The sequence below is a fragment of the Phocoena sinus genome, chromosome 8, assembly GCF_008692025.1.
Source record: "Phocoena sinus isolate mPhoSin1 chromosome 8, mPhoSin1.pri, whole genome shotgun sequence".
In the NCBI taxonomy this organism is placed as follows: domain Eukaryota; kingdom Metazoa; phylum Chordata; class Mammalia; order Artiodactyla; family Phocoenidae; genus Phocoena; species Phocoena sinus.
In genome coordinates, this window is record NC_045770.1 from 56161044 (window position 1) to 56187821 (window position 26778).

Genomic DNA, 26778 nt, shown 5'->3' on the forward strand with positions numbered 1-26778 from the left:
GGAGGAAGGCTGAGGGAAGAGAGGGCACCCACGGGCGCCAGGGTGCATTGTGGGAAGGAGGCGGCAGCGTCCCGGGCGGGCGGGAGGTGCACCAGCGGCGGCGGCGGCGGTAAATCCTCCCGGCCGCTCACAGCACTGTCGAGCCACATCCCCAGCCCGGCCTCGGACCGCGGCGCCCCTCCTGCCCCTCGCGGCTTCTCTCCCGCCCGCCCCTCCCCCCGGCGCGCCGGCCCTAACGAGCCGGCCGGCCGGCCTGGCTCCCCTCCCCGGCCCCAACGGGCGGGCGGGCTGCCCTGAGGAGGCGGGGAGGGGAGGGCTGGGCCGGCCGGCGGGCAGACAACGATGCCGAACTTCTGCGCGGCCCCCAACTGCACGCGGAAGAGCACGCAGTCGGACCTGGCCTTTTTCAGGTTCCCGCGGGATCCAGCCAGGTGAGCGGTGGGCGCGGAGCTGGCAGCCCGGGCCCTCCTCCGCGATGCGCGCTGCCAACCGCCGACCCCGGGCAGGCTCCGGGGCTAAGAGGGGCTGGGGGGGCACAGTTGTCGACCCCAGTCCGGCTCCGAGGTGGGGAGCGGGCCTCTAGCCGTGGGCGGGGTGGCGCTCTAGGGCCTTGGAGCACGTGCGCCCGCGGGGGCTCGGCGCGTAGGGCTCCACCCGAAATTAGAGGCAACTGGGGCGGCGAGGGCGGAGTAAGGTGGGTTCTCGCCCTGATGAGCTCGTGTGACCTCGGACAAGTCTCTGTCCTCTCTGGGCTTTAGTTTCCCCAGCTGTCAAAAGAGGGACTTGGATTCTATGGTTGTGGTCACCGGGACCCTTCTACCCCCGGGACAGTGTTTCTTTTTGGAGTCCGGCCACCTTTGATCTCAAGTCAGGTCACAACTACTGCCTCCTTCGGACTTGTTCATGGTTCATATTCTGGCTCTGACCGTTACTCATTATCTCACTTGGTTAATGTGGGGATAACGGGGGGTGGGGCGGGGGCGGGGTACGCGAGAGGGCATGGGAGTTGGTATTGAAACCTCTTCTCTGAGGTAACCCACACGCTCTGACTTGTATTTAGAGTGGTAGAGTAGGGACTGTGTTTGAAAGGCTGAGGATTTTTTCCTTGGCATCCCTTGTTGATTCATTCATTTCAGATCAACACCTACTGTGTGCTAGGGCACTAACATTAGGGTTACTGGAAATTCACAGTGAACGAGGTAGCGGTGCTGCCTGCAGAAAGCTTACAGTCCATTAAGGAGGCAGATATGTAAGCAAGCGATTATAATATAGCATGCTGTTTATTAGTTCTACAAATATCTATCGAAGGCCTACTAGGTACTAGGCATTATTCTGAGCACTGGGAGGGTACAGATAAATAAATCGAAGTCCCTGCTGTCATGGAGTTTACGTTCTATTGGGGTGAAATAAGTAAATATACCTTGTGTCAGACGGTGATAAATACTATGGAGAAAAAGCAAGTGTTTGTTGGGGGATAGGGTAGGGGAATAGGAATAGCAGGGGAGGCACGATTGCTATTTTAAATAGGATTATCAGAGAAGGCTTCACTAAGAGGGTGTATTTGAGCAAAGACCAGAAGTAGGTTAGGGGGTCAGCCATGGAGGTATCTAGGGGAAGAGCATTTCAGTCTCTGGAAACAGTAAATGCATAGGCAGGGCATGCTTGTTAGAGGTCAACCAGAAGTCTGGTTGGACTGCTAAAGCTGGTTTAAGGAAGGAGGGAGGGGAGAAGATGAGACCAGAAAAATGTGTGTGTGTATGTGGTAGGGGCAAATTGTGTAGGCCATTGTAGGCGGTGGAAAGCACTATGGCATTTATACTGAGTGAAATAGGAAGTCGTGGAAGGGTTTAGAGGGGAGAGACGTATGCTTTAAACAGGATCACTGGGTACTTGTTAAATACATTGTAGGGAGGCAGAGGTGGGAACAGAAAGGCCAGTTAAAGGCAATTGCGATAATCCAGGTTAATAGAGGAGGAGGTGGTAAGTAGTTGCATTTGAGATATATTTTGGAAGGTGAAACCAACACGATTTGTTAATGGTGTAGATGTAGGTTGTAAGAGAAAAACTGAAGTCAAGAATGACTCTAAGATTTTTAATCTGAGCCTTTATTGAGCTATGGAAGACAGGGAGGAGCGGGTTTGGTGGAGGAATATTAAAAGTTTGGTTTAGGACATGTGAAGTTTGAGAGGCCTGATAGATATTCAAGAATAGATGTCTTCATACTATATACATCAATGAACTCAAAATGGTCCATATTTAGATCAATGATCTAAATATTTAAGAGCTAAAACCATAAAAAGATATACAAGTCAGGAATTTAGAGACTTCCAGACTGGAGATTGTAAATATGGGTGTTCTCAATTTATAGAGGGTATTTAAAACCGTGGAACCAGGTAAATAAAGCAGAGTAGGTATGAGGATTGAGCCCTGGGGTGTTCCTAGTGTTTAAAATTCCGGGAGACGAGGAGGAACTAGCTCAAGAGAGTGAGGAAAAGCTGTTGGGTTCTGTGGGAGCAGAGAAGAGGAGCATCTTAATCTGACTGAGCTTCACTCCATTCAGCATTATCTTCCTTTGAGACAAATTGGGGGTATATTTCACTTGTGTAATGAGGACACCACTAGTCAATTCTGGACCACAGGTTGTTCATGTTCATAGGTAGTGGATACTCTTTTCATTATACTTCTTAGTCAGGGAGTATGTCCTTTAGGGGCTTACAGTCTCAGATTTGGAAGGAGTTTTTAGATCTAGTGCAGTATCCTTTGAAGTGTCAGAATTCCCTCAAGAATAGTGGCTTTTAAACCTTTTTTGGGTCTCTGTCCCCTTTGGGAATCTAATGTAAGGACCGTTGAGAAAAGACATCGACACAATTTCATATCAAATTTTTTATGGACCCTTTAGGGATCCTGCGCATTTCTGACAGGTGAGCCTTTGCTAAAACACCCCCAGTGCCAGTTTCTCTGCTTTGTGAGGGGATACTTGAGGATTCTGGACAGCATTGGCTATTGTTTCTTCCATTTATTGAGTGGAAATGTGCCTCCCTATAATTTATGCTTGGGAGGTCCTAGTTTTGTTCTTAGGGTGACAATGAACAAAGCTGTTCCCTGTTTTATTTTTAAATTTTATTTATTTTTGGCCTTGCCGTGCAGCATGCGGGATCTTAGTTCCCCAACTAGGGATCAAACCCGTGCCCCCTAGAGTGGAAGTGTGGAGTTTTAACCACTGGACCGCCAAGGAGGTCCCCGGTGCCCTTTTTATGTAAGAGCCCCTTGAGTATTTCAAGACCAAATTATGAACTTTTCTTAATTTTTTTAAGAAAACATCTTTATTGGGCTTCCCTGGTGGCACAGTGGTTAAGAATACGCCTGCCAGTGCAGGGGACACGGGTTCGAGCCCTGGTCAGGGAAGATCCCACATGCTGCGGAGCAACTAATCTGGTGCGCCACAACTATTGAGCCTGTGCTGTAGATCCCGTGAGCCACAACTACTGAAGCCCACGCCTAGAGCCTGTGCTCCGCAGCAAGAGAAGCCACCACAATGAGAAGCCCGTGCACCGCAATGAAGAGTAGCCCCCACTCTCTGCAACTAGAGAAAGCCCGCGCCCAGCAATGAAGGCCCAATGCAGCCTAAAATAAATAAATAAAATAAGTAAATTTATTAAAAAAAAAATCTTTATTGGGATATTCACATACCGTACAATTCACTCATTTAAAGTGTGCAATTCAGTGGCTTTTGGTATGTTACATTATTAATTTTTAAATTTTTTGATAAAAATATACTGTTGTCCCTTGGTATCTGCAGGGGACTAATTTCAGGACCCCCCCCCCCACCACCGCGGATACCAAAATCCATGGATGCTCAAGTCCCTTATATAAAATGGCAGTAGTGGGCTTCCCTGGTGGCGCAGTGGTTGAGAGTCCGCTTGCCGACGCAGGGGACACGGGTTCGTGCCCCAGTCTGGGAAGATCCCACATGCCGCGGAGCGGCTGGGCCCGTGGGTCATGGCCGCTGAGCCTGCACGTCCGGAGCCTGTGCCCTGCGGCGGGAGAGGCCACAACAGTGAGAGGCCCGCGTACTGCAAAAAAAAAAAAAAAAAAAAATGGCAGTAGTATAACATAAAATTTGCCATTTTAACCATTTTTTAAAAACTATTTTTGAGTGTATAATTCAGTGGCATTAGTTACATTCACTGTGTTCTGCAATCATCACCACTCTATTTCCACAGCTTTTTCATTACCCTGAGCAAAAACTCTAACCATTAAGCAATAACTCCTCATATCCCAGTCAACTTTTCAGTCTCCATGAATTTGTCTGTTTTAGGTACTTTCTACTCATACTATGAGTGGAATCATACAATAATAGTCCTTTTGTGTCTGGCTTATTTTACTTAACAATGTATTAAAGGTCTTAACTTTTTTCTGAACCAAAGGTCAGTACTATAGGATTTCAAATTCTACTGAATTTGACATTTTTTTTCCACTGTGCCCAGAGTTAATTATAATAAAGGAGTACAGTAGTTTCCAGAGTTGTTTATTGAATTAATAACAGTATTCTTAGGGTTAGTGATTATAACTAGTTTTTTTTTTCTGTAAATGCGTTGTAGGGAGGGTTGATAAAAGGTGACATTGCCACCCTACCTATTATTCAAAAGTTAACTCACATTGTTAACTAACAAAAAAGATAAGTATATTTAATGCTATTAAATAGTACATTTCCCATTCATATTTATAAATGCCTTGCACACTTTTAGAAACAGCTATTTAGAGGTAACTTAAAATTCAAGAGTGTAGGGCTTCCGTGGTGGCGCAGTGGTTGGGAGTCCGCCTGCCGATGCAGGGGACACGGGTTCGTGCCCCGGTCCGAGAGGATTCCCACATGCTGCGGAGGGGCTGGGCCCGTGAGCCATGGCCGCTGAGCCTGCGCATCCGGAGCCTGTGCTCCACAACGGGAGAGGTCACAGCAGTGAGAGGCCCGTGTACCGCAAAAAAAAAAAAAAAAAAAAAAATTCAAGAGTGTAATCAATAAACGGCACTATGTGGAATTTCATACTCTAATATCTCATATTGGTTTAGAAAAAGTGGCATTAATGTACTTTTTAAAAAATATAAAATAACAGAATCAACTCACCTTAGGGCAGTGGCAGGGAGATAGATTACCTAAAGTTAAAGTTTAAAAAAAAAAAAAGCCTAAATCATGATTGCCCCAGGATGGCTTGACTAATGCCCAAGATTGGCAGGAACCTGGGGGCAGGTTACAGTGGAACTCATCCCAGACCAGGTAAAGGTAGAGCTAATGAATTGCTCTTATTATTAGAGAGTTGGGCAGTTGAAGGGCTTTCCTTCCTCCTCAGGCAGCTAGTACTGACTCATCCCTGAGCTAGTGAGGTCTTCCAGGTTTCTTTGGTAATTTAATCAAAGTTAATTGAGAGTTGATGTGCTCTAAGATGTAAAATGTAAAACGGTGGTTTCCCAGGCACTTGTGAGGGTCTCCAAGACCCTTTCAAGGAGTCTACAAGGTAAAAACTACTTCATAATAGCACTGATATTATTTGCTTTTTTCAAGCTCATCCTCTCAGGAGTGTACAGTGGAGTTTTTTAGGGGCTACGTAACATTGTGAAGTCACTGCTCAGATAAATTATATTTTGTGTTCTATAAAATTTTCTAACTGTGATTATTCAGATGCAGGTGTTTGGTAGATATTTTCTTGGAAATGAACAAAAATAAGCCTGCCACTTCAAGGAAAGCAACTGACAGCCAAGCATTCAAGGAAAAATTAGAATTTTGGAAAATTTATATTCATCACTTTGAGCTTGACAGCTCTCTAATATTTAGACTTTTCTGATGCGATCAGTGGTGATATTGATAAATGTGACTTTTAATATATTGTATAGTGAAATGTGTTACCATTCCGATGGTCTACCTAACTCAAACTGATAAATTCATGATTTTACAAAGACATGCATGGATAAAAGTTCTATTCAAAGTGCAAGTTAGACTAATGGATTTTAATGAAACAGTGTGAAAAGGCTCATTGGTCTGGTTTCAGATTCCACATTGCAGCTAATCTTTAAGAAACCACCACTTGTGGACTTCCAGTGTCCTATCAAAGAACATCCACAACTATATGGGAAACAGAGGAATATTGTAATAACCTTTTAAACTACATGTCATTGAGGAGTCATTGTCTTTGGTTGAAGTCAACCAGAATAACATTTGGCAACAGATTAAATACAAAAGCAGATGTGAGAATCTAGGTATCTTCTGTTAAGTTAGACATTAAAGAGATTTGCAAAGATGGTGAACAGTGCCATTCTTTTCACTAAACGTTTTTTGTTTTGGAAAAATAGTTATTTTATTAAAATGTTATCTATGTTAACATGTAATGGGATTGCTATTTTTAATGAATTAATAAATATTTTTTAAAATTCTAAGTTTTAGTTTCTATAATTATGAACATTGTTAGGTAAAATGCACATAAACAAAAGTTCTTTAGATAGTTAATAATTTAAGAGGTAAAGGGGTCCTGAGATTACGAAGTTTGAGAATCACTTCTGTAAGGTACAGTCTTAAAGTACTTTCATATGCTCTCATTTAATCCTCCAGACAATGCTGTGAGTTGTAATAATAACAATCATACTTAGAGAATACTTTATTCTGTGTGCCAGGTACTATTCTATGTGTTTTATGTACACTATTTCAATTAACCCTTGCAATAAATTTTGAGATAGTTTGAAACAGGAGGTGAGGGGGCAGGGCACAACCTTTAAAAGAATGACATAGCCATAGGACATGACAAAAACTGGTTAGAACCAACTAGATCCAAGATGGCGGAAGATTCAACTTCCAGTAGACCTTGAGCCTCATTATATGCTCATTGTAATATATTACAATATATTGTAATTGTAATAAATGACACACCCACCAGTGCCATGACAGTTCGGAGGCCAACCATAAAAGGCCCAAAAGTGGGAGGTGGCCTAATTTCTGGAAATCCCAGCCCCCTTCCTGCCCCCCGCCCAAATAGTTGGAATAATCCTCCCACTTATTAGCCTGTGAAATTACCCAGCCCATAAAAACTAACGATGCCATATTTTGAGGTTCTATTGCCTTCTGAGATGGCCCACACTCTGTCTGTGGAGTGTGTTTCCCAAGGCCTCTCGCCTTCTGAGATGGCCCACACTGTAGAGTGTGTTTCTCTCTAAATAAATCCGCTTCTTTTTAAAAATGTATTTAGTTATATTTATTTTTGGCTGCATTGGGTCTTTTGTTGTTGCACATGGGTTTTTCTCTAGTTGCAGCGAGCAGGGACTACTCTTTGTTGTGGTGCGTGGGCTTCTCATTGCAGTGGCTTCTCTTGTTGTGGAGCACAGGCTCTAGGCACACAGGCTTCAGTAGTTGTGGCTTACAGGGCTGTAAAGCACAGGCTCAGTAATTGTGGCGCACGGGCTTAGTTGCTCCGCAGCTTGTGGGATCTTCCTGGACCAGGGCTCGAACCCGTGTCCCCTGCATTGGCAGGTGGGTTCTTAACCACTGCACCACCATGGAAGTCCAGTAAATCTACTTCTTACCTATCACATCATCTTCACATTCTTTTGCGAGGAGGCAAGAACCTTAAATTCAATGGGAACACTTTCAGATGAGCAAAGCAGACACAGAGAGGTTAGCTAACTTATTCAAGGTCCTACAGGAATATCTAAAACCCCAAATGTAGGATAAAGTATGTAATATTATCCAAACTTATTTGACCGTGAAACCTTTTTTTTTTTTTTTTATTGGAACAGTTCTTTGACTAGTGTTCCTTGGAATATGATTTGGAAATTCTGCATAAGTTGAAGACCATTGAAGGAAAATGTTACAAACAAAACTTAAAACTTAAAAAGGAGTGGTCAATGATGGTTGAATAGTACTAAGAGTGAAAGTTGAGGATAGAAAGTGACCATTGGATTTGGCAGGATGAAATTCATAACTTTTAGCTGTCCTGGGTAGCCATGACGAAATCTTGCACCATCCCACTCTGTCCTGCCCAGAATGTGAATCATCCCTTCGTCCAGCACATCCACACTGTATACACTACCCACCCGTTAGTATTGGAAAAACATAGTATATATAGGGTTCGGTACTATACGTGGTTTCAGGCGTCCCCTGAGGGTCTTGGAATATATCCCCACGGATAAGGGGGAGACTACTGTACAGAGAGGTAGAGGAGTTTTACCTATCTGGGTGTGTGTGGGGGGATACATACTCTTCAAATCTGAAAAGTTTTCCTCAATAAGTGACGTTTGAGCTAAGATCTGACGGCTGATGTTTGCAAAGGCTTTGGAAAGGAAGTGAAAAGCAATGAAGAGGATTCGAGGTTGAATAAACAGCATGGGGAACAGCTCTAGGATAAAAGGGATCACAGTGCATTCATGAAACTGAAGTAAGGCATGTGAGGGGGCAGAGTGCAAGGGTGGGTGCGATATGAAGAGGGAACGGTCGACAAGATCTAGATTGTACAGAATCTTATGAGACGTGAGGTTCTTTATCCTAAGGGTAACGGGAAGTCACTAAAGGATCTTAAGCAGGGAAAGATATTCTCAAATTGGCTTTTTAAAAGCATTTTACACTTGGAGAAGGGGTGAGAGAAAGGGAAGACTAGTTTGGAAGTAGATGGATTTGGGGAGTCATTACACTCTGCCAAGGGAAAAAAAAAGTCTACAGAATCTGGAGTACAGGGCACAGAACAGCGACAGGGAGAACTAGGACAGGGAAGACATTGGTTAAAAAAAATAATTGAGAGATAACTAAGTGCGTATATACATCTTAACACATACACAAATACATGTATGAAAAAAACCCCCAAGATCTAGCCACAAGTCTCATAACTACTACTAAAAAAAAAACAGATACATGTATGCATGTAAAAAAGGCTTGTGGTTATATGTAATTTTTATAACTTATTGATGTAAAACATATATATACAGAAGATCACAAATCATAAGTGTATGGCTTGTTAGATTTTCAGAGTAACACGTCCATGAAACTTTTTTAAAAAATGGAATGTTACTAACATCCCAAACTTCCTCTCCCCTGTGGCCCTTTCAGTCATTATCCTACTCTCCCCCTTAGTAGACACTGTTTGACTTCACACACATTAGATTAGTTGGTTATTGAGGAGAAGGGGAAGAGTGATGGGGAGCTGTTTTATTGGTATATGACATACATAGGAAAAAGTGCAAAAATGGTAGTCTAGAACTTGATGAATTTTTACAAAATGAATATACCCAGGTCACATTCGAGATATAGAACATTACAAGCACCTCAGAAGCCTCCTTTGTGCCCACTCCTAGTCATTACCTCTCCCCAAATGTATCCACTGTTCTCACTATCATTACCGTTTTGGGGGTCTCCAAGCCACCCCCATATCCAGAGATTTACAAGGACTCATGGAACTCAGTGTTTAATTGTACTCACAGCTAAGATTTATTACAGCAATGTAATAAGAACACACATCTGGATCATGAGAGGAAAAAGACACAGGTAGAGTATGGAAGGATCCATGTGTAGGCTTCCTTATGCTCTCTCCCTCCCATGAGAGGTCACTCAGATCCCACTTTCCCCACCAATGAAAATGCAACATGTGTGCCATGTTTCTGCCCAGAGAAGCCCGTTAGAGACCCAGTGCCCAAAGTTTTTATTGAGGTCTGGTCATTTAGACACACTCTGCTTAGCATATGCTAAAATTCCAGACTCCCAGAAGGAAGGTAGGTGCTCATTAAAGGTCATACTGTTTGCACAGTCTAGGCGCCATAAGTCACCTTATCAGTTAGAAGTTTTATGTCAGTGTAGGAAACTGTTTACTAGCCAAGTTCCCAGACATCAGCCAAAAGACCAGCCTTAAAAACAAGCCTTTCTGAGGATAGCAGTCTCAGGCCTGCTGTGTTAACTCTTTCTGTACAATCACCATAGATGAGTTTTGCCTACTCTTGAACTTAATATGAAAGGAATCACATAGTATGTACTCCTGGCTTATTGTGCTCAACATTATGTTTGTGAGATCTAGCTAGTTCATGCATTCCCATTGCCATGGTAGTCTATATATAATAGTATACCACAGTTTATCCTTTCCACCCTTGATGGGCCAAGTTGTTTCACCTTCTCATCAACATTTGGTATTATTTCTTTTATATCATAGTCATTCATATGAGTATGTAGTAATATTTACAGTTTTAATTAGTATTTTCCTCATGACTAATGAGATTGAGCTTTTGAAAAAATTGTTTATTATTTTTTTAAAATTTATGTATTTATAGTTTATTTTTGGCTGTGTTGGGTCTTCGTTGCTGCATGAGGACTTTCTTTAGTTGCGGTGAGCAGGGGCTTCTCATTGCGGTGGCTTCTCTTGTTGCGGAGCATGGGCTCTAGGCACGTGGGCTTCAGTAGTTGCGGCACGTGGGTTCAGTAGTTGTGGCTCGCACAATCTAGAGCGCAGGCTCAGTAGTTGTGGCGCGTGGGCTTAGTTGCTTCGCAGCATGTGGGATCTTCCCTGACCAGGGCTTGAACCCGTGTCTCCTGCATTGGCAAGCGGATTCTTAACCACCGCTCCACCAGGGAAGTCCTATTATTATTATTTTTTTTTACTGAGCATTTTTTTTATGTGTATTGACCAGCTTTTTATTGTTAATTGCCTGTTCAAGTCTCTTGCCCATTTTTATATTGGGTTGTCTGATTTATTTGTAGGAGTTCTTCATATATATTTTGGATATGAATTCGTTGTTGGGTCTGTGTATTGCAGATACCTTCTTCCATTTTGTGGGTTGCCGTTTCACTCTTAAGTGACTTCTTTTAATGAAGAAAAGTTATTAACTCTAAAGTAGCCTAATGTATTCATCTTTTCCTCTAGACTTTATGTTTTCTGTTGCCTTTTTAAGAGATCTTTGTGCCAAGGTGATGAAGATGGTCTACTGTGTTATCTTTTAGAAACTTTGTTTTACCTTTTATATTTAGATCTACAGTTCACTTGGAATTTATTTTTTTGTATATGGTGTAACAATACAGGTCAAGATTCATTGTTTTTCATATGGATATCCCATTCAGCACTATTGAAAAAATTTGACTTCACTGCTGTGCAGTGTTACCTTTGTCTTAAGCATCCACAGCTCTCGATTTTGTTCCATTGTTTTATCCTTGTGCCAGTACCAACCACACTGTCCTAATAACCTTTATAATAAGTCTTACTGTCTGGTAGTATGTGTCTTTCAACTTTTTTTCTGCAAGGTTGTCTTGACTATGCTTGGTCCTTTGAATTTCTGTGTAAAGTTTTAGAATGATCTTTGTCATTTCTCTCTGTATCTCTGTCTCTCTCTCTCTGACTCTCACACACACGCACACACACACACAGAGACATGCGCAAAAGAACTTGTTGTGATTGTATTAAATCAGTAAATCGTTTGGAGGAGAATTGATATCTTTTTTTTTCTTGGCTGCTTTGGGTCTTCATTGCTGCACGCGGGCTTTCTGTAGTTGCATCAAGTGGGGGCTACTCTCCGTTGTGGTGCGCGGGCTTCTCATTGGTGGCTTCTCTTGTGAAGCATGGGCTCTAGGCCTGCGGGCTTCAGTAGTTGCAGCACGAGGGCTCAGTAGTTGCAGCACGTGGGCTCTAGAGCGCAGGCTCAGTAGTTGTGGTGCACGGGCTTAGTTGCTCCGCGGCATGTGGGATCTTCCTGGACCAGGGATCGAACCCATGTCCCCTGCATTGGCAGGTGGATTCTTAACCACTGCGCCACCAGGGAAGTCCAGTATCTTTAGGATTCAGTGTACCAATCCATGAACTTGTATATCCCTCCATTTATTTAAGCTATTTAAAAATTTTTTTTCTGTTAGAGGTCTTACACATCTTTCACTAGGTTTATTTCTAGGTATTCGATATGGAACATGTAGGTATAGTTAATTGGCCTCTCTGCTCAACCTTTCTCTCTTTTTTTAAAATATCTTTATTGGAGTATAATTGCTTTACAATGGTGTGTTAGTTTCTGCTTTATAACAAAGTGATGCTCAACCTTTCTTGATTGAATCTGAGTGTTCTTTTTACCAGAAAGCTACTTCAACTTAGTTCAGAAATAATACAGACAGTAGTGTTCTGTGTGGAAGGTCTTCAGAGATTTAAGTATTAAAAAACAAACTTAACTCTAGCAATATGGCAAATTATTTTATGGTAAGAGTTTTTATACCAAATAACTTAGATGTTGAAACATGAAATATTTATAATCATATTGTACAGCTGTGTAAAACTATGATTAAAATATGGACATCTTAGTCATCATTACTGTGTATAGTATTACTTCTTTGTCAAATGAGATGCTAAACAATTTAGGTGTGGTTTTATTTTAGGTTAGGTAATCGACATTTCACCATGGTTTTACATATTGAGAGTGGAGCAAATTAAGTGTTAGAGTATTGTGTGTGTTTAGGGATAAATTCCTAATGTTAAGACATAATAAAATATACTATGATGTAATTATAAAATAAATATGTTTTCAAGTTTGTGACACTATATATTCATGGTGGACTTTTATTCTTAGAAGCTTGAAGAATGAAGGAAAGATCTAGTTGTAACCTTTAACAAATTACTTAACGTTTCTGTGCCTTCGTTTCTTCATCTGCACAAGGGGGATAATAATAATAGTACTCCCTTTGTTTTTGTTTCTTTTTTTAAATCAACTTATATTCAATTTTGTTTTCCTGAAATTTCTACCAGTAGGGCTTATTTTTGCCTTTTTAGGTACATAGAACATTTCTATCCCCTTTGGAAATAATTTAGAATAGTGTCTGGCTCTTAATAAGTGCTTAATAAGCATTGTGATGATGATGATGATGATGAAGAAGGAGAAGAAGAAGCATGATGATGAAGAAGGAGAAGATGATGATGATGTTTTTTTGCAGATATTTAAGCATCAAGAGGACGTGGACTTTGTCTCATTCACTATCTTTAACATTGTCTGTGTACTAGATTGTGTAGACACAATCCATGCATTCATGGAGCTTGCAATCTAGTTTGTACATCATTGTAGATAATCATGTTTATAATAAAGCAGATGAATACAGCCATCATGCTTCCATAATCAACTAGTTATTTATAGAACATCTACTTACTAATTTTCTACAATGACCATGTCTTTTCATGTGCTTGTTTAAGTTGAAATCCTGAGGGGAATGTTAAGCCATTGGCCTCATGGTTGTGCAGTGTTTTGCTGGTATTGCTGATGATTGAGTCCTCTCTGATGCTAGGATGTCCTGGGAGTTGAAAGATTCAGGTTTAAGTTCTAGTTTTGCTGCTGATTTTGTACATGACTCTGAGTGAGTTACTTCTTAACCTTGTCTTTAATTGAACGTACTAAATGATTTCTAAGATTTCTTCCAGCTCTCATTTTGTTATTAATCAGCTTCTCCAAATTATGTTATGTTCTTTGGTTATAGGGGAGCAGGAATCCATTGTCCATAATAGATATTTACCTTAAAACTGAATGCTGAAATTTACGTGTTGAGCTCATATTCCATTATTGTATTTTGGTTTTACTTTTATAGATGCCAGAAGTGGGTGGAGAACTGTAGGAGAGCAGACTTAGAAGATAAAACACCCGATCAACTAAATAAACATTATCGATTGTGTGCCAAACACTTTGAGACTTCTATGATCTGTAGAACTGTAAGTAACTAGAGGGCTTGTTTTTTTTTGTTTCGTATTCTCTCACTTACTATTTGGTTGGAATGTAAATCTTTATATATTAATGTTGGAGAGTATCCTTACAGCCTGCCACTTTTTTTTTTAAGATGAAGACAAATTTGGAGCTTAATAGTATCTATTTTGTTCTTAAAAACCTGTTTTTATTTTCTAAACCCTTCTGTTTCTGATGCCCCATTCCTACTCACCAGAGGTAGCCACTTTTAAACTTCTTTTGTAGCCTTCAGAAAATTTTAGATGAGTATAAATGTGTATATTTAAAGTAAAGTTGGCATTTTTATTTGGATCAGCTTCTCTAGAGCTTTTTTATGAGTGAAATCTTCATCAAGGAATAGAGCTCTTTGTTTTCAAAGTTTTGTATGTACTGTTAGAACCAGCCCTTAATTTTTATTTGCTGGACACAACAGGAAGCAAATCATGCAATTAATGTGAAAAAACGTTTCCGTCAGTAATTTGCAATTTCATATCAAAACCTGACTCTCTCAGCCTTGCTACCGTTAACTGTGATTTTGGCCAAGTCACTTCCCCTCTCTGAGCCCCAATTTCTAATGAAGAAATTAGATCAGATAATTCTTGAGGTCTAAGACTTTTAACCCTCTGTGATTTTGTTATTGCTATGATTCATAAAAGGCACAAATAGGACAGATTTGATTGAAATGAAGCAGACTTGAAACACTTAACTAGTTAGGAAGACAGTTTTGTTAAACAAATAATATATTCTTGTTTAGGTATTAAAACATGTATCATCTCAGTTATTGGGATAGACATAAACTTGATTTGAAGGTACACTATATATTGTTATGCAGCAATTTATTTTGATATTTTTTTCAGATACATTTTGCAGAGGCATCAGAAAACTAAAGAATGATTGGGTTATTTTATTTCTCAAAATTAATTGAAGCAGATACTTGTGAAGTCATTGGGAGGTGAGCCAATTCCGGTTCAACAGTTTAATCACAAATATTTGAGGGATATTTTTGCCTTGCTTTGTTAAGAGGGTAATAATGATCAAAATAAGAGATTTCATATGTTTAAAAGGCAAACTTTATGTTCTTGACATTAAGTAAAAATATCCCAAATTAAATACACAAGCCGTATGCATTTTTACATTTTTATTTTATTAATAAATATGGTCTCTTAATTAGTTAATTCCAATAAGACTAATGTGAGAAATATAAAATATAGTTCACTCATATTCTTGTTTATAGTTAGAGGATAGAGCAGAACTACTTTTGCTTTTTAAATTTCCACATAATTCTTTAATCTTGGATCAATTAGTGCAAATGTGAGACATTTTCTTTCTACACATGTAGAAGATATTGCTGTTAAATCTGGATTATCTAATACTTATACCCAGATGTTTTAAGAGTTTTGACTTCATTAGTTTGGCATTTAAGATCTCCTCAGTAAACATTTGTGGCTAGTTCAACGAGAGCCAGATATTATCTTTGATGCTAGAGTAAGATCATTACTTTGTGCTCAAACTTTAAATCAGCAGTTAAAGATTAAATCTTGATACTGAATAAAAATTATCATGCACACGAATTGAATATAACCCTTATTGGCATGTGTACTTATAAATAGATGTAAAAAATTGCATGTTTTTTATTCATATATTGTTTTCTGGTCTATAATATCTTTCCTTGGTAGCAAATTAATTTTATTTGAATTTTTAAAGTCTTTACAATGTTTTATCCCTCCTCTCTTTATTTAATTGGTAAAATATCAAGAATTTACTGTGTATGTGGATATCTTTGCTTTTTGAGATGTTTGCTAAGTAGGAAAGATGAGACACTTGGGGTATGGTATAGTTTTTGTTCCCTTCACTGATTGTGTCCAAAATCAATCCCTGATTCAAACTCCATAGTAGACTCAGGATATTTGGCCCAACACTAGAAGCTGAACATCCTTAAGGAATAGATTTTCTTCTTTGTGTTTTCTATGAGGCTTAGGATTGAACTAGAAAATATTGACTGTAAATAGAAATTCTTCCCAAATGTGTTTAACAACTCTTCAGATGAAACCTAAGATAGTGTGTTCTCTTTAATTATATATTTTTCCATCATATTTTCCTAACCTTTCCTTGGGTGCAAAAACATAGGAATTGTTATTTTTGTTTGGCATATACTTTGAATACACTTTATTAGTCATCTTTGAGACAATCACTGCTCCTACAAAAGCTTTTTAAACTGAAGTGTATTTTGTTTTCATCAGTGCAAATTTGGGAATAAATTTCAGTGCAAATTTGGGAAGAAATTAAAGGCACTGTTTCTTTGGACTAGCTACGGAAATGTAGTAGCAGCTATTTATCTGTTACTCTACCTCTTAATAAACTTCTTGTCCCTACCTGACCTCCTCTGGTCTGGCTGTGGAAGACTGTCACCATCTAAGTATGCATCCAGCTTCTAGCCAGGTTGGATTAGGTTAAGAGGAATTAAGATAGAGAATGGTCATCCTTCAATGATAAGAACATTAGAATTAGAAGGGAATTTAGAAATACCTAGTTCAGTGTTTGCAGAAGTGTGATTATGTATATCACTTGTGGTATATGAGTGATTTCAGGTGGCACATGAACTAATTTTTGTTTTAGAAGTTTTGTAATATGTGTTAAAAGTATAACTAGCTCATCAAATCATTATTGTATAGTTTTTATTGCTTAAGATAATGTTAACTAAAAAAGTGAGTGGATTATGAAAAAGTATAGATGGTTGTGTAACTGAAATGGCAAACATTATGATCATTAGTATGTGAATAACTTCATTTTGGGAAATACTGATCCAATTCAGTACCTGAGTTTTATTCAGAAGAGGAAACTGAGTCCAGAAAGGGAAAGGATTTAGTCAGGGTCTGAGGGTGAGTCACTGGTAGAATTTGGACTAGCCCCTAAGTCTCCTGTGTCCTAGTCCAATATTATTTCATGGTACCTTGATGCTTCTCAGTAATAGTAGCAAAGGTGTAGTGAACAGCAGGTAAAGGAGGGAAGAATTATTATAAAACATACAGGCGGATAGATTATTTGAGAAACTTTTGTGCCTGCTGTGTTTTGTGGGCTCATAGAAGAACAGAAAAGTAGCTGGGAGATTGAATCAGAAAAATATATGTAAAGTGCAAATACATTTTATTTTTTATGCCTACCATCAATTCAGTTCCTTCATTTATAGTGGTAAGATTGCCAGAAGGGCAAATGCAAAAAGAGTTAGAAATAATAAGTGGATCTGGACTGACATCATCCATTCTACAAGTCTCTACACTTTAGAATTAGAGTTGAAGGAGTACTGGGGAAATCATTAACACTAGAATTTTATTTATGTGTGATACATTCTTAAGGACCGTCTCTGAATTAACACATTTTTCTTTTTCAGAGCCCTTATAGGACAGTTCTTCGAGATAATGCAATACCAACAATATTTGATCTTACCAGCCATTTGAATAATCCACACAGTAGACACAGAAAACGAATAAAAGAATTGGTATGTCAGTGTGCTTCCAGATTTCCTATCCTCTATAATATTATGAAATCAAATATAGATGCATTCATGTAAAAATGGAACCAAGTTACTATCTACTCCAGAGGTAGCATTATGGGAAATTAATGCTATGGTTATTGTTGAAGTAGTGTGGACATAAGGTGATTAGTTTGTTTTAGTATTTACGTTGGAAAATCTTCTTCAAATGTAGCCAATTGATACTCGTTGACTTGAGCCAAAGTATGCTGTTAATTACAGGCTCCTAACTCATTCTCTTCCAGGGAAGAAGAAAAAAAAACCCACCTTTTCTTTTGTAGTAAAGAAAATGGGGCTGAGGTATATTTCCAGAATTAAGCACAAAGGGATAAGTGAAAGTTAAGACATGGGTAGTTTTACTAGAAATAAAGATTCTATCACTATTAAGTACTGACTGACAGGGTTTACAAAAAGCTTTTAAATCTCTGTATGTGGCATCTTTGTGGCATCTTTTTACAAACCTTTGATATCCTTGAAACCTGTCTGTTTTTTGTTGACCTCAAATGAACAGAATTAAATTACTCAGACTCCTCAGACCATTGCTTTTTGTCATCATTGCCACCAGGAAGCCCCTTGTTTGTTTATTTTCTTTCCTTCTTCCATTATTACCATTTCCTTTCCTCCCCTCCCTTTTGTATCCATGCTAGTGCACTTAATATGTCATTTCAGTTCACCGACTATGTGCTTTTTTAAGATAACTGTCCAATTTTCCTCATTTTCTTCTCTGTTTACCTTTCATATTTAGATCTGTGATCCATTTTAATTTGTATGTGTGGTGTCCAGTAGAGACCTAATTTTATTTTTCTCTTAATAGAAATCAAGTTTTCCCAACATGGTCTGTTAATCCGTCTGGTGTAAGGTGCCACCTCTGTCGTATACCAAGTTTACATACATGCAAGGCTGTTTCTGGGAACTCTGTTATGTTCCATTGGAAGATTTGTTTGTTTACAGCTATACCACACTTTTTAAAATTACCATCGCTTTATATTATATCTTATTTTCAAAAAGGATGATTTCTTAATTCTTCTTTTCAAAATTGGCTTAGCTATTTGTAGACCTTTATTTGTCCATGTGAATTTGAGAATCCTTTTGTCATGTTCTAGAAATTCTGTTGAGATTTTCATTATAAGTACTTTGAATTAATATTTTTCCAATGTTAATTAGTCTTATACATAAACTGAAAAAAAAACCCCAATAGAATAGCTATCAAGTAGTAGCAATCATTGACAAAACTACTGGTTCTTTGAAAAGACTTAAAACACTTTCAGGAGTTCAAAAAGTAAAAAATTTGAAAAAAATTCAGGGTTTTTGTTGCAGTTCTTTTTTTTTTTTTTTTTTTTTTTGGCGGCACTTGGGCCTCTCACTGTTGTGGCCTCTCCTGTTGCGGAGCACAGGCTCTGGGTGTGCAGGCTCAGCAGCCATGGCTCACGGGCCTAGCCGCTCTGCGGCATGTGGGATCCTCCCAGACCGGGGCATGAACCCGTGTCCCCTGCATCGGCAGGTGGACCCTCAACCACTGTGCCACCAGGGAAGCCCTGTTGCAGTTCTTTAGAAGAGAACGTGTACATCCTTCCTTAGATTAATTTTTTTAATTTAATTTAATTTTTATACAGCAGGTTCTTATTAGTTATCTGTTTTATACATAGTAGTGTATATATGTCAATCCTAATCTCCCAATTACCTTAGATTAATTACTTCCTAAATACCTTATGGTTTTTGTTGATATAGAGAATGTATTTCTGGTTGAGAGATTGTTTCCACCAATTTTGAAGATCCCTTTTTATTAATTCTAATAGTCTACTGAGTTTTCTATGTAGTTGATTGTATCATCTACAAATAAGGACAAATTTGCCTCTTCTTTCAGTTCTTCCAATTTTAATTTTTTCTGTAGCCTGTCTTATTGTTTAGTCAAGATCATCTCTAGTACTGTATTGAGTAGTCCCAGTAATGTCACTGCTGGTACACTTGCCTTATTCCATTAAGTATGATAGTTTTGTTGGTATTGTTAGATAATTTTTATCAAGTTAAAGAAATTCCCTTCATTTCCTTCTAGTCCTCACATTCACAGTTTTTATCATAACTTGTTGAACTTATCAATACTTTCATTGCATCTGTTGAGTTCTCATTTTTTTTTGTTCTTTAATGCTGTGAATAACATTGATGGATTTTCTGTTGTTGAACCATCTTTGCATTCCTATGATGAACGCTAATTGATTGCAGTATATCTCCCTTCATTTTCATACACTGTTTGATTCAGTTGGTCAGTATTTTATCTTCGGTTTTGCATTTATAAGTGTTGGCCTATAATTTCTTTTCATGTATTCCTTTTATCCAGTTATGATATCAAGGTTCTGTTAGCCTCATAAAATAATTTAGATAGCTTTTCTTTTTTTCCTCTCCTAATTTTTCCAGAAAAACTTGTATAAGGTAGCTATTGTCTGCTCTTGAAAGTTAGGTTGAACTTGGTAGAACCATCAGAGAGCTTTGGGTGGATGAGGGAATATTTTGATTACCATTTCTGTTTGTTTATTAGTAGTTTCTCTTTCTTCTTGTGTTCTATATGTTTCCAAAAGTTTATGAACTTCATCTAGGATTTTAGGACGCTTGCCTTTCTCTGCTCCTAAAATTACTTTAGTAGTCTTTTCGAAGAAACAGTAGTGAGTTTTATCACTGATTGCCTTACTTATGAGCTGTTTTATTGGTTTCTTCTTGATTTGAAGGATTTACTTTTTGGCTCTTTTTTAACTTCTTGAATGTTTAACTCATTTATGTGTATTCAAAGCTATAAATGTCTAAATATATTTTAGCTATATCCTACAATTTTAGACATGTAGTGCTTTTATTGTTCATCTGTGTTTTGTAATTTCCCCTATTTCTTTAGTATAAGATTATTTTTGTTCTTAGTTTCTAGACATGGGTTTATTTTTTAAAACTTTTTTCCCCCAAATGTTGTTAACTGATGCATAGAGGGTATGTATAGTCTATGTGATATTCTCTCTAGTTTTTTTGCATCCATTATTGGTATTGAAGTCTGATGCCAGCCTGACTCTTGTTCCTTTTTAGGTGATTGCGTTTTTCTTCTTCACAGCCTTCAGCATTTTTCTTTATATTTGATATTTCAATTTTCACTAAACTGTATCTAGATGGGAGGTTTTTTTCTTACCCAGATGTACATCTTAAAGTTCTGAGAAATCTTCAGTTTTTATTTCTTCATGCATTTCTTCTCCTCTATTTATTTGTTTTTTTCTGGGATTTCTTATAGTTGAATGCTGACACTACACAACAGTCTTCCACCTCAGCTTTTTTCTTAGTCATATGAACCAGGGGTGAAGAGCTCAACCACTTCCCATCCTGTAGCTGCCATTTCCCTGCTCTGCCCCTCAAGGAACCTCAGATATCTTACAGCAGGCACACTCTAACAGATATGCCATCCTTGTAACTCCACAGCCCATAGGATAAGGAGGGAATGTTCCAGATTGGCTAACCTGCTGACATTCTTGTTATCAATATCATGTCCTGTGCTACCCAGCAGGTACCTTGATGTCTCCAGCTGTCACTGGTACTGCTGCTTTCATGCCCCACAATAGTAATGGGATGGGTTATGATCTAAGAATTCTAGTGGGTTAGAGGGAGAGAAAAGGACATAATTGAAAAGTTCTTCCTCAGTCTAACCCTGTATATGCCACTTGGCTCTCTATGCTATATGTATCCATTTTTCTTCCATATTGGCACTGTCACTTTCTGCTTCCCAGAGGTTTCTCATAGCTTTTGTATTAGGTTCTGGGATCCAGCAACTCCCTTTTACATGGCAATCCCTGGGATTAGATTGGGCGGGGGGCATGGTTTATGGCCCCTTGGATTTGACCTCAAATGCCATCATATACTTTCATGCCTTTTATCAATATTAGCCAATACACACTTGTAACCCCAAATTATGATGATATAGGTATAAAAGTAAGTTAAATGATGTATTCTTTACCCTCTAGTATTTTATTATAAACTTGGAGTCGTTAACAAATTATTGTTTCAGTTTTCCTGTCATCTGTCTGTTTGAAGAATGTGTTCTTTATGAAGAATTCATGCTCTTAAAAGAGCTAAATTTGGGACTTCCCTGTTGGTCCAGTGGTTAAGACCCCACGCTTCCACTGCAGGGGGCACGGGTTTGATTTGATCCCTGGTTAGGGAACTAAGATCCCGCATGCCAAAAAAAAAAAAAAAAAAAAGAATTAAATTTGACTCATAATATGCTTTTTACCTGTGAGTCTGTGATGATAATACTAGAGTTCAGTTTTCTCAAAGATATTTTTTTCTTGTCATTTAGAGTGAAGATGAAATCAGGACACTGAAACAGAAAAAAAGTAAGTGATAGTGTTAATGACTCAACTTCTGAATGCCTTTTTAAAAGGCCTTGACCTGGTAAGGACAAATAAATATGTTTTATGTCCAAAAACCTACTGTGAGAATGATGTAAGAGTGTGATAGGCATTGTCCTGTGGTCTGAATTGTCTGTGAGATAAAGTCTTAGTTTGTCTTTATTGAGTGCCACTATGGCATGCACTTGGCCTTCTCTCTCTCCACTAGGTGCTCCCAGTGTGGTAAGGATGGCAGGCACACAGGCAGAGTGTCCTAGTGTAGGGAAAGAAAGGAGCAGAATCTCTGTCCACCCAGTGTGTGGTGCATACTAAGTTCTTGGTAAATATTTAAGGAATAAATGCTGTTGAGACACTTGGGCTTACAGAGAGTAGGAGTCACAATAGCTGTTCTCCAGGTACTGATACCTGAGCTGTGTCACTAAAGAATGAGGACTGGAAGGTTTTTCTGTTCTTGTCAGTTATTACTATTACTCTTCCTTTCCTATCTCCTCCTCCTCCTACTATTATTATTAACATAACTTTTTTTATTGAGTGCTTACTGTGTGCCACGTCATTATTATAAGTGCTTTACTTATATTAATTCATGTAATTCTCATAGTAGCCCTGAGGAAAGTACTGTTATTTTCCCCCTTTATAGGTGATGAGACATGGACTCAGGCAAAGAAAGGAGGGAAAGATAGTCTGTGCAGTGCCTTGAAACAGGATGCCAGATTTGGGAAACCACACACCTTTTGTTGTTGGAGCGTCTAATAACCCATGATGGTTAAAAAATAAACCTAAAGGGACTACAGGGGCCAGGACTTTCAGGGTTGTGTGTATGACTATGGTCAGGACCCTTATTAACCTCAGGGCCGCAGTTTTCCCTTCCAAATATGAAGAGATTAGGCTAAGATTTCTAATATTCTAATATAGCCCTAAAAATTGCATGAACATGCTTTATATTGTATTATCTCATCTCCCATATAAAAGCGTAGATTAATGGTTTGATAGAAACAATGTCAGCATGTACCTTGGAGCTAGAGAAGCTTGGATTTGAATTTCACCTCCATCTGTGACCTTGGACAATTATTTATTGTCCTCATTTGTCAAATGGGGTTGATACCACGTGCCTGTACAGGGAGCAGTGTGCCACGTATAAAATGCCAATGCAGTGCCTCAGTACATATTAGTTCTCTTCCCCTTCCTTTTTGGGAGGACGTGGGCTATCTTTTATTACTCTGTATATATGATGTGCCTTATTAAGTTTATAAGAAATTGTTCCTCTCATGATAGCATTGACATACAGGGTTAAAATATATCCGTTCACAGTGTTTGTCTCCTCCACTAGAGTGTATCTTAACCTGTGTATCCTAGTCTGTGGTCCAGTAGATACCCAATGAGTGTTGAATGAATGCATTTGTGGGTTTTAAATATTTAACCAATCAAAAATGTAATTTTTTTGTTTGTATGATTCCTTATGAGCCTGTTTATAAAATTAATTCTTTGTTTTCCAGTTGATGAAACTTCTGAACAGGAACCAAAACATAAGGAAATAAACAACAGCAATGCTCAGAACCCCAGTGCAGAAGAAGGGGGTGAAGAGCAGGATGAAGACATTTTACCTTTAACCCTTGAAGAGAAGGAAAACAAAGAATACTTAAAATCTTTATTTGAAATTTTGATTCTTATGGGAAAACAGAACATACCTCTGGATGGACATGAAGCTGATGAAATCCCAGAAGGTCTCTTTACTCCTGATAACTTTCAAGCACTGCTGGAGTGCCGAATCAATTCTGGTGAAGAGGTTCTGAGAAAGCGCTTTGAGACAACAGCAGTTAACACATTGTTCTGTTCAAAAACACAGCAGAAACAGATGCTAGAGATCTGTGAGAGCTGCATTCGGGAAGAAACCCTCAGGGAAGTGAGAGACTCTCACTTCTTTTCCATCGTCACTGACGATGTGGTGGACATAGCAGGGGAAGAGCACCTGCCTGTGTTGGTGAGGTTTGTTGACGAAGCTCACAACCTGAGAGAGGAATTTGTGGGCTTCCTGCCTTATGAAGCTGATGCAGAAATTTTGGCTGTGAAATTTCACACTACGATAACTGAGAAGTGGGGATTAAACATGGAGTACTGTCGTGGCCAGGCTTACATTGTGTCCAGTGGATTTTCTTCCAAAATGAAAGTTGTTGCTTCTAGACTTTTAGAGAAATATCCCCAAGCTATCTACACACTCTGCTCTTCCTGTGCCTTAAATATGTGGTTGGCAAAATCAGTGCCTGTTATGGGAGTATCTGTCGCGTTAGGAACAATTGAGGAAGTTTGTTCTTTTTTCCATCGATCACCACAACTGCTTTTAGAACTTGACAATGTAATTTCTGTCCTATTTCAGAACAATGAAGAAAGGGGCAAAGAACTGAAGGAAATTTGCCATTCTCAGTGGACAGGCAGGCATGATGCTTTTGAAATCTTAGTGGACCTCCTACAAGCACTTGTTTTATGTTTAGATGGTATAAATAGTGACACAAATGTTAGATGGAATAACTGTATAGCTGGCCGAGCATTTGTACTCTGTAGTGCAGTAACAGATTTTGATTTCATCGTTACCATTGTTGTTCTTAAAAATGTTCTATCTTTTACAAGAGCCTTTGGGAAAAATCTTCAGGGGCAAACTTCTGATGTCTTCTTTGCAGCCAGTAGTTTGACTGCAGTGCTGCATTCACTAAATGAAGTGATGGAAAATATCGAAGTTTATCATGAATTTTGGTTTGAGGAAGCCACAAATTTGGCAGGCAAACTTGATATTCAGATGAAACTCCCAGGGAAATTTCGCAGAGCTCAGCACAGTAACCTGGAATCTCAGCTAACCTCTGAGAGTTACTATAAAGAAACTCTGAGTGTTCCAACAGTGGAACACATTATTCAGGAACTGAAAGATATCTTCTCAGAACAACACCTCAAAGCTCTTAAATGCTTATCTCTGGTACCCTCTGTCATGGGACAGCTCAAATTCAATACATCAGAGGAGCATCACGCTGACATGTACAGAAGTGATTTACCTAATCCTGACACACTCTCTGCTGAGCTACATTGTTGGAGAATCAAGTGGAAACACAGAGGGAAAGATATAGAGCTCCCATCCACTATTTATGAAGCCCTTCATCTGCCAGACATCAAGTTTTTTCCTAATGTTTATGCATTGCTGAAGGTCCTGTGTATTCTTCCTGTGATGAAGGTTGAGAATGAACGCTATGAAAATGGGCGAAAGCGTCTCAAAGCATACCTGAGGAACACTTTGACAGACCAAAGGTCAAGTAACTTGGCTTTGCTTAACATAAATTTTGATATAAAACACGATTTGGATTTAATGGTGGATACATATATCAAACTCTATACAAGTAAGTCAGAGCTTCCTACAGATAATTCAGAAACCATTGAAAATACCTAAGAGACTTTTAACATAGGCTTTCTCTTATATTTGATATTTGAAAAAATCTGTAAGAAATTTGAAAATATCTTACAGAAAAGTTGTAAGGTGTACGTAGGCCACTTAATCACTGAATATCTTGACCTGTAGGCCTCCCATTGAGTACATTAGTCATTGATAATCTGCCTGTTTAAATGGCCCATTTGAAGGCCCACGCTTTGGAGACCTAACTGTTCTTCCAGAAGATAGCATTGAAAGTACCATGTTACACTCTGTGTGATCTCTGCTAATGGCACTTTGAAATTGTATTAGTTAAGTCATTTTAGATATAACATTTGTCACTGTGGATCCAGTTGTCAGGTACTTAGTTATCATTTCTTTGAAGAAATAAATTTTGAGGAGGTATGGGAGGAAGGAATACATTTTATAAAACATTACAGTGAAGCTCATGACTGACCTTTGAATAGTAGGAACTTTAAGTATGCTGTTAAAAATCTGTAAGCGACCGTTCAAATGATCAGACTGTAAGAGAAACGTGTGAGCTCACCAAACAGGGATTTCAGTGTAGATTTTGCCTTTATCAAATGAAGTTGAAGGAACAAGTTATAGTTAAAGTTTGAATGGAAGAGCCTGCCATTGTTGTTCCACATCTGATTGTTGCTGTTTACATTCCTTTATTGAGCCTACATCTTCATAAGCTTTTTGACAGGTATATGTTGAACACTTCTGTTTCATGGTCAAGACAGGATCAGAGACCATGGATACTGACAACTGATTTGTCTGTTTTCTTCTGTCTTTTTCCATGACTATATCTACTGCCTCATCTTGATTTACAAACAAAACCTAGAAAACCTACAAAAATAAGTGTTTTGTGGTTTATCTAGGAATAATATAGAAAATATTGCTGTTATTTTTGGTGAAGAAAATCAATTTTGTATAGTTTATTTCAACCTAAATAAAATGTGAATTTTGTTTAAAGTTCAGGTACATTGTTTTTGATGGGGACAAAACAGATTCTTGTGGTAAATTCTCTTTTCAAAAATATTTCTCACCTTCACAATTGAAGATCAGGTCTTTTTTTTTTTTTCTTTTTGGTGTATGGTTTACTACTTGGGGGAATAAAAAAAGCCATTTTAATTGTGAAATTATTAAATGTAAGATTTATCTAACGTTTTAAGTATTATATGCTGTATGACCCCTGATATAAATTGTTAGTGTTTGCATAATTGTTGCTGGCTAAAATGTAAATGAATGAATATTGCAAAGATGTCATTGCATTATTTTATGTTGGGATAAGTTAGTGTTATTTGAGTTTCAGAAAACAGGATGGGGGTATATTTGCGGAGTGCTGGGTCTTACTGATAGCAGTGCATTTCCCTGTTGTGGACAAACCTGGCAGATGTGTCAAATCAGGACACATTTCCCATGCAGGCTGTAAAAAAGATAACAGAGTTTATCTTATATCCAGAGCTCTGAGAGGTGCCTCTGTCCTTGACAGAAAGAACTGAGGGGTTCATGATGGCAGGATGACAGAAAAAGAGACACAGAGCTGGCCTTTTAATAGCTACATACAGTTCTTAGGACACTTAATAGTGGTGTGACCTTGGCAGGTTATATAATCTGGGTATATTTCCTCAACTATAAAACCACACTTAAGCTTGTGCTATGAGGGTTAGGTAATTTATTATCAATTATCTATTACTACTTAATTGGTGCCTCAAAACCTAGTGGCTTAGAAAAAAAGTTTACAGTTTTGTGGTTTAGTTGAGTGGTTCTTT

General features: G+C 38.7%; 1 protein-coding gene across 1 annotated transcript; it reads left to right on the forward strand.

Moving 5' to 3' along the window:
• The first annotated feature begins 61 nt into the window (after positions 1 to 61).
• THAP12 (THAP domain containing 12) lies at positions 62 to 26269 on the forward strand. Its single transcript, XM_032641673.1, has 5 exons — positions 62 to 431; positions 13562 to 13682; positions 17081 to 17188; positions 21543 to 21579; positions 23088 to 26269. Exons 1-5 carry the CDS (start codon positions 343 to 345, stop codon positions 25019 to 25021), a joined length of 2289 nt encoding a protein of 762 aa, XP_032497564.1. The 5' UTR covers positions 62 to 342; the 3' UTR covers positions 25022 to 26269.
• Positions 26270 to 26778: the final 509 nt, after the last annotated feature.